The sequence below is a fragment of the Mercenaria mercenaria genome, chromosome 5 (assembly GCF_021730395.1).
Source record: "Mercenaria mercenaria strain notata chromosome 5, MADL_Memer_1, whole genome shotgun sequence".
Classification (NCBI taxonomy): Eukaryota; Metazoa; Mollusca; class Bivalvia; order Venerida; family Veneridae; genus Mercenaria; species Mercenaria mercenaria.
The window spans coordinates 66,095,217-66,109,554 of NC_069365.1; the positions used below are offsets into that span (position 1 = coordinate 66,095,217).

Consider the following 14,338-nt stretch of genomic DNA (forward strand, 5'->3'; position numbering starts at 1 on the left):
TTCCTTGTTAGAACAATACGCTTTTACGTACATACATAATAAGCCATGTAACGTGTTGCTTGATCTTCATTGACCTAGAGGTGATAAATATGTGTGACGACTAAATACTTGTAAAAGATATGTTCCTTTTTTTTTCGTTCGTCCGGCCGTCTGTTTGTCTGTCTGTCGAAAAATCGTGTCCGCTCTGTATGTTTAGTCATAATGAGACCACATGTGGAACACAACATCAGTTTTTATCAGTTCATTATTGTACATTGCAGATCAAATGATCTGCTAGTAGCTTGGTACAAATGTTTGCCCTCAGATGACATGCCGATGGTAATCCCATTTATAAAGCTATATTGGGAGACATGGTTCATTTTCATCTATGGTTCCTTTTGCATAATACACATGTATCAAATATGTTTGGCAGCTTTAGCATCGCATTGACACAACTATAGGTAATTTGGCGACTAAATAAGCTTTGTGATAAGCTTTGCAATTTTCATGATATAACAGATATTACATATATGTAAATAAAACCTCTGCAGTCAAATAATTTTATTTTGATACAGCTAAGTATCAATATGGTCATATCTATATATCTTGAAAAGCTTCGTTGTGACGAAAAGTTAAAATATTTATTTAATGATTATGTCTTTATTTCCTGTTTTTTTTTGTTATAATTTAGAGGTGTTTACATGATTTATATGCACCCTCACTACACTTTTTGCATAAACAAATAGTTACCTCAAAACAGTTTTGTAAGAGCGTTGGTCTACGGATCGCTGGGTCGTGAGTTCGATCCTCGGGCGGGGCGTATGTTCTCCGTGACTATTTGATAAACGACACTGTGTCTGAAATCATTAGTCCTCCACCTCTGATTCATGTGGGGAAGTTGGCAGTTACTTGCGGAGAACAGGTTTGTACTGGTACAGAATCCAGGAACACTGGTTAGTTTAACTGCCCGCCGTTACATGACTGAAATACTGTTGAAAAACGGCGTTAAACCCAAAACAAACAAACAAAAATCAAAACAATTTTAACATTACTTGCAACTGAAAGCTTTTTTTGACAACATAGGACATTTTCCCTGGTCAAATCATCGAACCAAATTCTTCTTGTGTGATACTATTCATGTTTAACCTGGTCACATATCATGCTAGAGCATTCTGGTACTGGAACATTTTTGTTGGGATAAGCCACTCGTCAAGAAGCTATAGATAAGGGAAGCGGTTGTCTAGCGGTTAAGGTGTCGACCGCTCAACCCAGGGTTTGATACCCATTGGAACACGACCAGAAAATAAAAATGTGGAAAACCACAGGCCTCCCAACACGACATAAACGAAAATGTTGCAGGCATGGTTTGATTGAGCCAGTTCATGGACGGTAGTGGAAGTGCAAGCTCCCGTCCACGCTTTTAGCTCCTGGGTTGAGCAGAACTGGACATTTACACATGTTATAAGTACCAGAATGTAATTTAGAGACATCCGCACATGTATTCATATGGCGGTGCACATGGAATCTTCAATGATGCACAGAGTGCAATTCCATGAATAGCGGCGTATGGTCTCCAGATGAAATAATTGATGTGCCCTAAACGAGAAAACAATGGGCAGAACTAAACAAACTGAAATTTAGAAAGGGGATCTGTGGTTATGGAGTCTGCATATCACAGAAACTGCCAAAAGACAAAATTAAAAGCCTTCTCAAATGACAACAGTACTCAATTTTCCAGAAAATGTACTCGAGTGCGGTTAAGATAAGCTTCAAGCTTTCATCACAATTGAGCTTAAAATAACTTAGTATTAACTAAAAAGCTTAAGTTATTCATATAGACAAAAGATGGAATTGATGTATGCACAGGCATTTTGTAAACATAATGAGATCTTATTTTAAAAAGCCTATTCTTTCATATAGACATTCTCTTCTTGTGGTGTTTAAAAGCCGAAAGGAGATATAGATAGATATAGATATAGAATGCTGACTTTTATCAGTAAAAGCTCCCATATAATTATGCTATTTATGACAACAATGTTGAATTTGTTATGCATAAACTTGTAGTACTTTAATATAAGACAAGCGTGGGCATTACTAATACTGTCTCATATAATGTACAAAAGGGTTCTAGCGATGTCAAAATAAAAAAAAAAGATAATTAAGAAGTATCAGATTTCTGTGACTTTTAAAAGGAAGACATTCTCGTCTGTATGATGATAAAAAGCCAAAAGGAGATATAGATTGCTACTTTTCAAACATTTATCACTAAAAGTTCCCACATGATTATGCTATTTGTGACAACTCTGTTCACCTTGTTATGCATAAACTTGTAATAATTACTATGTAAGTTTTACTAATACTGTTATTATATGTATAAAAGGGTTCTAGCAATGTCGAAGTTGAAAAATTAACACGAAGTATAAGTTTTCTGTAAGTTTTGTAATATGTGACATTCGACAGGCATTGGATTCTGTTGCTCTTTGTTACTTTAGGCCTGTTTTAGAAATGGAAAAATGTAAATTCTCCATTTGCAAGTAATTATACTGCTAAGCATTTACAGTTAAGGGCAAAACTGTATAGCCTTCATTTTACTACAAATTATACCATCAGAAGTATATGCACCTTTATGACATATTATTTATAAATAAATGGAAATACAATGCAACAAAATTGTATAGCATAATAAAACAGTCAAAACTTTGACAACTGCATACATGTATTGCCTTTTTAATTCTTCAAACTTTCCCGCTTATATCAATAACATCAATTCCTTCTTTAAACGACGAAAACATGTCTTAATAGATTTGAAAGGGCATATACTATTTGCATTCCTTATGACAGTCATATTCGTCATTCCAGCAATAAAAGAAACGGAATAAACTATTTTCCCTTTATCTTCAATGTTAATTTAGTATTTAGTATGTGTTTTCATCACACTGGCATATATCAAGGGGTTTTGGTGGTGATGTATAGTTTGTATTTTTTTGTTTCTTTTGGGAAAGTTGTATAATTTATTCTTTCCTAATGAATGGAAAAAAGACCATATTATTCAGTTTTAGATTAAAAGAAACAACAACAAATAAATATGATTATGACATTTTATGAATAAAATACTTTAACCAGTAATAGCTATGTCTTTTGCATTCACACTTTCAACTAGATTACCAACTGAACACCTTTGCCAGTAGTTTATTGTAATAAAAGAAATGAATTAATATTTTTAATTTCACTTAAACAAGATGATATACTAAGCTTTAACGCAAAAAATATAAACCAGAACAATTTTCATCTGCTACAAAAAAGTTCATAAGAATGACTCCATTTTGGCCTAGGCAAATCCGGAATCGGTCTAGCCAAACGAGAATATTAGTTTGGCCTAGGCAGATTCGGAATCGGTCAAAACCAATTTAGAATTCTAGTTTGGCCTAGACCAAACTAGAATTCTAGTTTGGTCTAGGCAGATTCCAGATCTGCCTAGATTCTAGTTTGGCCTACGACATATGCATAATTCATTTATAGTATTCTTTCTCAACATGTATAAAATATTAAGCTGTTATACAATTATCATTATTACATTGATTAATAAAGCAATTTGCATTAATTAATTCTAAGAAATGACCTTACACTTTACCTAACTCGCTAACCTTACACTAACTCTTAGAATGCAACAGCCCCGTTGACGCATAGATAAAAGATAAGAATGGCAATCTCACCGTTGAAACTTTTGCCATAAGATAACACATTTTTTTTAGGATAATATAGGTACATGTAAGCAGTAAATGCAAGTGGTGCTTTCTATACAAAACATTAAGAAATAGGTATATCTTTCAAACGTAATTTTGAATACAGATTAAGAAAATGTTTCCCAAAACCATCTTTAACGATTGTTTAACATGCCTAAGGACTTACCAATAGGATATTTTGTCACGTCTGTTTAGGTGAACTTCACTTTGTTAAAATTCCATAATGTTAAAACCCGATACAGCAACTCTCAACAAAGAGAATATACATAATTACGTAGTCGGTAAGTACTGCACATGTTTTTATCCTTTTACATAAAAGGGAAGTAATACAAAAGAACGGACTCATACTTAAACCTTTGAAAACTATGTTATCAATAAAGTATCAAAAATAAGATTTAACAAGTTATCAAACTATATTATGTTTATAACAGCACATATGGCAGTCACATATTAAACAAAACCATTATGGCCCTTTATTAATAAGCAGTTAAAAAAATCGTTTTATACATTTTTCTTTTTTTTTAATTTATAACAGGGTATTTCAGGAACAGTCACTTAATTAATTAGCTACAATGAATATTACAATTAGCAATAGGTTTTAATAATATAAAGAATAAAAAATGTCAAAAATCATAAAAAAAAACCTCAAATTGAGCCAAAACAGCTGTACTGAGTTATACGATTTTTGCGTCGGACGACGGAAGGACAGACGGACGGAACAAATAATATCATGTTTCACTCAAAAGTTAGTCAGACATATTCTTTTCCACTACGCCAATACAGATGCACATTAATAGTTTTACGCACAAATATACAGTTTAAAAAGTCATTTTTGACGGACAGACATACGAATTTACAGACAGACTGATGTGAAAACTGACACCACTTCATGCAAATGCATCACTTGACCCTAGGAGTAGGTATGAATCAGTTTACACATAAATATGTATGGAGAATAAGATTACAATTAAGTTTTACTTAAATAGCTATTTGTTTTAATGGCAGCCATATTGAATGTTCTAAAAATAGAATTTCAAAGAACAGTGACCTTGGCCCTTACAGCCAAAAGTCTTGTATATGTCCAAACTACCTCTATGCAAAATTTAATACTTTTTTCCCGGTCTGTCTAGGTTTTGAAATAAACGCGTTTTAAAAGCCCATACTTAGGAGAGAATTTAGGATGAAACTTAAGAAATTTTGTGAAACGGGCCTAGTGTCTGTAAGTTATACTGATGGAACGTACAATCTGAATGGAAAAGTCTCTTTCAGTGGTCTTTGTTGAAAAAACATACTGTGAATATGTTTCTGTTAGGGTTTAATTAAGCATGAAATACGTCGACAAAAGCTTTTGAACATCCACAGTCACATAGAAAAGGCATTTAAAGATTCTTTAAGGTGGTGAGATTGGAGATCCACAAAACATTGATGTCTCGATTAAATTTGGGTCATTTGGCGATTTTCCCAGCTTTTGATTTTGGAAAAAGATCCCAGGTGCATCTTCCGGCATTGCTTCTATCATAAGCGGATATTTTGCTGCAACCATCAATGCAAGTGATATGAGTTCAGCGATCTTAACTTTTCCCGCAGTGGAGCGTAAAAGTGACGTTTGGTTGTTCAACCTATTAATCGGTTAATACTTATCGGAGGAGTTTGCCATTGACGGTTCTCGGACGGTACTGCTCTGTAAACTGTTTCTTTGGTTGGTTTGGTATTTCTTTGTCTCATTTTTGTTTTGGTAATGGCAATAATTTACACATCCATCTGGGCCCAGTTGTTCGAAACTTTAACGGGCGATTAATCTAACGGTTGGTTAACTTTTAAGGTTATTTTTCGTCATTTCAGAAGACTTAGAAAAACAAATGTATGAGGTAAGAATTATGAACACTGAAAAATCTTTACAATGAAATCAAAACATCATACCAGTGTTTCCCATCAAGTCTAGTATTTTGAAAGTTTACCGGTGGTTAGTTTAACATTCGATTAAAGTTTCGAACAGCCGGGCCCAGGTTTCTTCTCAAAGAAGCTACATTTATGGAACGTAACTATTCCTATTTTATCTTTGTCATTTGTTAATATAATGATAACAGAACAGTCCGAAAGATAATAACAGAAAAGTCCAAAAGATAGATATGATCTGTGCTGATTTAAGCTGTAGCTTTAATATATCGATGAATAACAGATTTGTCCAAAAGATAAACACGTTCTCTGTATATGTTAGCTATATATAAATATAACAGTCCGAAAGAAAATTACGTTCTGTTAGCTATAGTTTAATGTGCAGTTGTAAAGCAAATACAGGTTTACATCAATAACCCCCAATTTTTAATCCCCCGCCGTGGCGGAGGGATTATAGGAATGGTCTGAGTCCGTCCTTCCGTCCGTCCTTCCGTCCGTAACAAAACCGTGTCCGGTCCATATCTCCTAAACCCCTTGAAGGATTTTCATGAAACTTGGATCAAATGATCACCTCATCAAGACGATGTGCAGAACCCATGAGTCAGCCTTGTCGGTTCAAAGTCAAGGTCACAACTCAAGGTCAAATGTTTGAGCCTGCCATTTTATGTCCGCTCTATATCTCCTAAACCCCTTGAAGGAATTTTATAAAACTTGGGTCAAATGATCACCTCATCAAGACGATGTGCAGAACCCATGAGTCAGCCATGCCGGCTAAAGGTCAAGGTCACAACTCAAGGTCAAAGGTTTGAGCCTTCCATTTTGTGTCCGCTCTATATCTCTTAAACCCCTTGAAGGAATTTTATAAAACTTGGGTCAAATGATCACCTTATCAAGACAATGTGCAAAACCCATGAGTCAGTCATGCCGGCTCAAGGTCAAGGTCACAACTTAGGGTCAAAGGTTTGAGCCTTCCATTTTGTGTCCGCTCTATATCTCCTAAACCCCTTGAAAGATTTTCATCAAACTTGGGTCAAACAATCACCTCATCAAGGCGATGTGCAGAACTTATGAGTCAGCCATGCCGGCTCAAGGTCAAGGTCACAACTGAAGGTCAAAGGTTTGAGCCTTCCATTTCGTGTCCGCTCTATATCTCCTAAACCCCTTGAAGGAATTTTATAAAACTTGGGTCAAATGATTACCTCATCAGAACGATGTGCAGAAGTTATGAGTCAACCATGCCAGCTCAAGGTCAAGGTCACAACTAAGGGTCGAAGGTTTGAGCCTTCCATTTGGTGTCTACTCTGTATCTCCTTAACCCCTTGAAGGATTTTCATCAAACTTGGGTCAAATGATCACCTCATCAAGAACTCATGAGTCAGCCATGTCAACTCAAGGTCAAGGTCACAACTGAAGGTCAAAGGTTTCATCTCTGTATCTCCTAAACCAATTGAAGGATTTTCATGAAATTTTGATCAAATGATCACCTCATCAAGATGCTGTGCAGAATTCATGAGTCAGCCATGTCAGTTCAAGGTCAAGGTCACAGCTAAAATCAAAGGTTTACCCTTTCACTATCTATAGCAGTGGCGGGGGATTTAGCTGTCTTTCAGACTGCCTTATTTCATTATAAAATGACATGAACTTTTATTAAATCATAGTTCAACCATTAAACTGTAGCCTGCTAAATTTCTTAAATGGACTGGTCCATCAATTCAGTTTGTGCGATACCACTTATTATTCGAAGGGGTTACCACTGAAAATTTATGACTGAATAGCGAACAGTGCAGACCATGATCAGTCTGCACTGATGTGCACGGATGTGCAGGCTGATCTTGGTCTGCACTGGTCGCAAAGGCAGATTCACTTGCTTTGCCGCCAGCAGGCTTAAGGTTAACAACTAGCATTATGTGCACATGCGTTTAATAGATTTAGATGTATCGTAGAAGTATTGCATGTGAAACACATTATGTATTCAAGAGAGCGTGACAATAAGATTTAGCCTCAAACTGATACCTGTGCTTGATCCAGAAAGAATCAGACAGTGATTTTAAGAATCTGTTATAATTATATTTCAGGACTTATGTTGTCAACGAATACACAAGTATGAAGTGTACTATTATGTTTGTGTGTATGTTGACTTCCGTTAAAATCTGGAACTTCATTTCCTCTGTTGATATTAGATTTAGGAAATACGAGTTTGATTCCGACATAGCAGGATACAGGTGCATACCAAATGAAACCGTCTTTGAAGTTGAAAACATACCTTATCCTCCTCATTGCAGCAGACTATGTCACCTGGATAACATGTGTCTCAGCTTTTCCTACCAATCGGATTCCTACAAGTGCATTGGATGTCGTGTTAATCTTGGGATCTGGGCCAGCTATTACGAGTCATACCCTGGTTCTCTATATTTTTCATCTAAGAAATATAAATGTAAGTTTACTCTTTAGAATATATCATATCCAACATTCATATTTGGAAATAAATGATGAATATAATCCCACGGTGTCCATGTGAACAGAAAAATATATGTTTGTGTGTGTGTATTGCTTCGACTTGCGTATAATACCTGTCTGAGCTGTGAAATCCGGGTGATCGATCTAGAAATATCAAGATTCTTTTGTTTTACGAAAATATTTTCTCGAGCGCTCGACTTATTATCTAGAGCGCACGACATATCATGTCCAGAGATCAATATTTAACTTAATCGAAAAATTAAGTGCGCATTCTTAACATACCGCAGTATTGCGATTTTGTATAAAATCCCAAAGATAAATAATTTCATAATACGTAATAACGTGTTTTAAAAAACCCCGTTTTACTCCATTTCTTTCTTTGATACATTATCTTTTTTCACATTAACACCATAGGTCATTTGTATCAGTTTCAGAATCCAGCTGCAAAGAAATTTCAGACAGTAACCCCTCTGCACAGAGTGGCCTGTATAAGATAAGGTTATGGAAGTCGAAGAAAATATCAACAGTCTACTGTGATATGGACACAGACGGCGGAGGTTGGACTGTAAGTTTGTTTTATAAAATTACATAAGGAATACCAAGTACCGTCACAATAAATCAGCTTTGCTACATGCACTTACAAACAGTTGCGTAACGTAAGTTTTATACCCTTGTAACATAGATGTCATTCCGAAACTATTATTACAAGGGAGGTAATAGTCGAAACTGGAAACGAGTCCATTATATCATTGTACTATTTGTTTAGTGCAATTTCGAACCAATTAAGCCCAGAACATTAAGAAAACACTTGTTTCTGGTCTATTTATGCACGCCCGGTAACCTCAAGAATCATGACCTTTTGGTTATGTATGTAAATGTTTCTGCTCTGACTTCCGGTTATGATGGTTTTAATGTGAAAACAGAGACATAGGTAAGAAATTCTTACGTTTTCTTTCTAGACATATGCACATGTAACATAATTTTTCTTTTTGTAAAAGGATCAACTTGTCGTGTGTGGTTTACAAACTCAAAACAAGCAGTGGTTGGATGTAAAAGCTTTCCTTTTCGTTTCGTGAAGTTTGCACATCAAAAGACCATATTGCTTCTAAATTTTTCGAATATTTTAACAAAATCCATGTTTATTCTATATACGAGTATTTTATCGACTACTATGAGAATGCTGTGTTCAGGTTACATGACAGTTAATAGTCCCACTATTCTTCTTGTGATTACAGTAGTAGTCGGAAATCTCTTTATATATTATATAGTGAGATGAAATTTCTTGTGATGCACGAAATATTCGTGCCAGATATCATTTATGATTTTATTTTGATGTTGAAAACACTGATTAGACCACGATAATCCGTAAATAGCCAATCGCAAAGCAAACTTGTACCCGTCTATATTTCATATACAACAGTAGCGTTGTATATAAATCGGGGGAAACTTGGGCAAAAAACGCGTGAATTTCGTGTCAATTTACCATCTAACAATACAGGCTAACTCCGGAGTTAAATGACCTTGCAATATTCTCACCAGTTATCAATGGGATAAAGAATAAGATTGACTTGGAGGTAAATTCAGTTGACAACGTCTAAATAATAATATCGTAAAAATGACCCCATGTTATTGGATATCAATAAAAGGGTTCACATGACTGAAATACAAGACTGGAATAACTATACATATAAAAATCAAATTGAATTACAAGAAACTCCATATTTGTAGTGTAGAACCAACTGGGTAAATACGTAATTTACACATTCACTGAAACGTTTCCAACAGTTGTAACTTTTTATGTTCACTTGTTATAAAATAGAAATGTCAGCACGATCCTTACATTTGCAAACAACTGGATCCAGTTGTTCGAAACTTTAACAGGCGATAATGCTAATGGTCGATTAACTTTACTAGTATATTTCGACAGTTTAGGAAACTTAGAAAAACAAATGAACTAGTTAAGGATTATAAACACTAAATCATCTTTACAGTAAAATTAAAACATCATACTAGTGTTTCCCACCCACCAAGACTTGTATCTTGAATAGAAATTTAACAGGCGGTTAGTTTAACAGCTTAATGCAGGGGTCGTGGGTTCGAGCATCATTGGGGTCACGACCATGACTTCTCATATAACATCAGTACTGGTTTTCCCAGGAAGCGGACTCGAGAGGGGTTACAATAAGCTTAAAGCTTTCATCACAATCGAGCTAAAACAAATTAGTATAATCTAAACTAAACTAAACTAACAGCCCGTTAAAGTTTCGAACAAATGGGCCTTGTTAGAAAGTAGAACAACTACATCATTCTTACAAGAAAGGCACGATATAGTAAAAAGTGTTCGTAGTCCTACGAGCATCTACGCATTAACTATATCCTGATAAACAAAATAAATAAATAAATAAACACCGACACTGGTTCCTGTTTTTATGAGAACAAAAAATGAATATAACCATAATTATTTTGTCACTTTATACCGATTGTTGAAAAGTAATTTCTAATAGAATCTGATAATTTGTTTGTGATTATGTATATTACCAGTAAGCACTAGTCCATACTTAAAATACCAGATTACTTCAAACAACAGTATTTTTTTTATCCAACATGGTTACCTCCGATTTGCTGTCAGCCTTTTTTGTAGTTTCGGAACCTGACTATCTTCTTGAATCAACGTATCTGTCATCGTGTTTCGCCAACAAGCAAACTCCTCACAAAAACTAATTGTTCAGCAGTTTAATTTTTAGTATTTTTGAGAAATCCATATCTAACTGTTTAGCATTTGCGATTGCAAATGACTCAAAGTGTTAACGAACGTCAAATTTTAGTAAATCCGGTATTTGAGTAAAACTGAATTTATACAAAATAACCTGCATTCTTTCCACAGGAGCCTGAAATTCTATCTATAATGCTCCAAATGGCTAAATATAAAAATTAACCCTCCTATATATATAAAAAAAAGAACAGGAATGAAACAAAACCGTACCCCGCCCACTTTTTGTAAACAAGAAACTTCGAAAAACAGAAAAGCATCTCTATACGAGCGGTCTTATTTTGAAGAGGACAAACAAATATACTAGAAACACTGCTTACTGTAAACTGTCTTCCTTTTAACTAACACAAAATCATCATTTTCAATACCTTTTCGTTCATCGCCGAAACCATTGCGTGACGTCACATATACATGTACCTGTTTCACAGCCTCGCAGTTAATTCGATGTACTTTCACTTCGATAAGAAATAAAGGTAAGATATTGTTTATGTTCTATATTTTATTGTTCATTTTTCCATGAATAAAAATTATATATTTGCATTTGTTTGTCAATGTATTCAACTAATATTTTCAAAACAAAAACGTAAACAAAAGGGGAAGTAACTCCATTATTCACTGGAGGGAAATTTAAAAATTGAAAACTTCCATAGTGACTATTTTTTATTATGGCAGATAACCTGAGCGCTGCGATATGGTATGGAAATCCTGTGTTTTTTATAAAAATGTTGCATTTGACCCTTAATTAGTTATGACACATCGAAGTGAAAGTATATCGAATTAACTGCGAGGCTGTGAAACAGGTACATGTATGTGACGTCACGCAATGGTTTCGGCGATGAACGAAAAGATATTGAAAATGATGATTTTATGTTAGTTAAAAGGAAGACAGTTTACAGTAAGCAGTGTTTCTAGTATATTTTTTTGTCCTCTTCAAAATAAGACCGCTCGTATAGAGATGCTTTTCTGTTTTTCGAAGTTTCTTGTTTACAAAAAGTGGGCGGGGTACGGTTTTGTTTCATTCCTGTTCTTTTTTTATATATATAGGAGGGGTAATTTTTATATTTAGCCATTTGGAGCATTATAGATAGAATTTCAGGCTCCTGTGATTCTTTCATATGCCCTACTGACTAATAAGCGCTAACGGTACAAAGATAATATCACTCTTATAAAAACACGTTAATCCTAATTTCTATAGAACGCGTGGGACAGTTTTCAATAATTGCAGTTTTTATATCACGTGATCTAAGTCGGATAGACAACTCGTCTATCCTATACATAGGAAAATAGTGTACATGTACTTATATTATATGAAAGTGTATTTTGCAAATATCTGCTGTGTAAGTTTGCTATATACACAAAATGTATATTCAATTTACGTGCATGTTATGCACATGTATGATGTATAAAATCTTTTTTTTTTCACACAATGACTACAAAAGATAATGTGCCTTTTTTACATTTTGTTTCGATAAATACGCAAGGTCTGAGAGACAGAAATAAGAGACTACGATTAATTCAGTGGTTGAGTGATAATGCTTTCTTACAAGAGACACACTATTCGAGTGATTTAGAAATTCTACTGAAAGATGAGTTTCGTAATTGGGATTTGTTTCATTCTTTTGGAAATTCAAATAGTAGCGGCTGTTCTATTTTAATAAGAAATCACTTCAGTACAGTAAAATAGACGATTCTTATGATACAAATGGCAGATATGTTTTGTTAAACATTGAACTCTATGAAAATGTTTTTACACTTTTATGTGTATATTCGCCAAATGATAAAAAACACAGAAACTCTTTCTACAAAGAAATATCTGAGCTCTTATAAATTTTAGTCAAGGTATAAAAATCCTAGGAGGCGATCACAATGATGTTCTTCCAGTGAATGATCGTATAAACAAATCCAATAAAGATATACCAAAATCAGTACCTGTTTCAAACTTAAAAAGTCTTATAAAATCCCATAATTTGAAAGATATTTGGAAATTCAAAAACAGTGAGAAATGTCAGTTTACTTGGAGAAGAAAAAACAGTACCGAAAAAAGTAGAATTGACTTTTGGCTGATTGAGGAAACTTTAATACCAATGACGTTAAGTTGTGATATACGACCTGCTCTAATTCAGTATATAGATCACATGGCAATTTCTTTAAAACTGAGAGTACCAAATAAGAGAGGAAAAGGGTTTTGGAAGTTTCATAACTCCTTATTAAATAACGATGAATACATAGAAAATATAGCTAAAATAGTAAATTCTATAAAATCTATACATACCGCAAATTATCAAACAAAATGGGAACTCTGTAAATTAGATGTAAGAGAATATTCTATAAAGTTTTCAAAATTAAAAGCTAGGCAAAGGAATAATAGAATCCAAAAGCTAGAACTAGAACTAAAATCTCTACTTTCATTATCCGAGAATCAACTAAATGATGAGATAAGAAAACAAATCAATAGACTTGAAAATGAAATCGAATCATTACATAATTTCAATACTCAAGGTGCTCAAATTAGATCTAGGGTGCAATTTCTCGAAGAAGAAGAACAAAATTCTAAATATTTTCACAGTTTAGAAAAATCGCGACAAGTGAGAAAAGTTATTACATCATTAAAAGTTAATAACAAAACAGTAACTCAAACTGAAGATATTTTAAAAGCAGAAGTTGAATTTTATCAAACATTATATGACTCAGAAATAGATATAGATAGTAAAGACTGTGGTTCTTATATAGATGAAGCACTTACAGAAAACGTAAGACTAAATAACCAACAGGCAGAATTATGCGAAGGCAAATTCTCAATAAATGAATGTTTCAATTCTTTAAAAGATATGAAGCTAAACAAAAGCCCGGGCTTAGATGGATTAACTTTTGAATTTTACTTGAAATTTTGGCATCTGATTGGAGAACTTGTTGCGTATTCATTAAACGAAGGATACGATAAGGGTCAACTTTCAAATAGTCAAAAACAAGATATCTTTTCATTAATTTACAAAAAAGATGACCCAGAAAATTTGCAGAATTGGAGACCTATTTCATTGCTTTGTATTGACAATAAAATTGCAGCTAGAGTCCTAGCAAAAAGACTACAAAAAGTGCTTCCTTAAATTGTAAGTTTAGATCAACAAGGGTACAATAAGAATCGATACATTGGATATAACATTCGACAGATTCAAGATATTATAGACTATACAGATATTTTAAACATTGACGGGGCTGTTCTATTTTTACATTTTAAAAAAGCTTTCGATACGGTTGAATGGAATTTCATGTTTACAGTTTTAAGAAAATTTGGATTTAAAACATCATTCTTACATTGGGTCAAAGTGCTTTATACGAATATTTCAAGTTGTATTTTAAGTAATGGATGGAAATCTGATTCCTTCAAAATATCAAGAGGAATTCGTCAAGGCTGTCCATTGTCAGCCCTTTTATTTATAATCGTTGCCGAGATTTTAGATTTAAAGATACGAAAATGTGAAAATATCCAAGGTAT

General features: G+C 34.0%; 1 protein-coding gene across 1 annotated transcript in view; it reads right to left on the bottom strand.

Moving 5' to 3' along the window:
- Window positions 1-11,476, bottom strand: part of LOC123557463 (AP-4 complex subunit epsilon-1-like) — a 204,765-nt gene extending 193,289 nt beyond the window's left edge. Inside the window, exon 1 of the mRNA XM_053543780.1 lies at window positions 11,214-11,476. Within this exon, the coding sequence (XP_053399755.1) occupies window positions 11,214-11,237 (24 nt within the window). The 5' untranslated portion in view covers window positions 11,238-11,476. The remainder of the gene's footprint in view (window positions 1-11,213) is intronic.
- Between the last annotated feature and the right edge of the window lie 2,862 nt (window positions 11,477-14,338).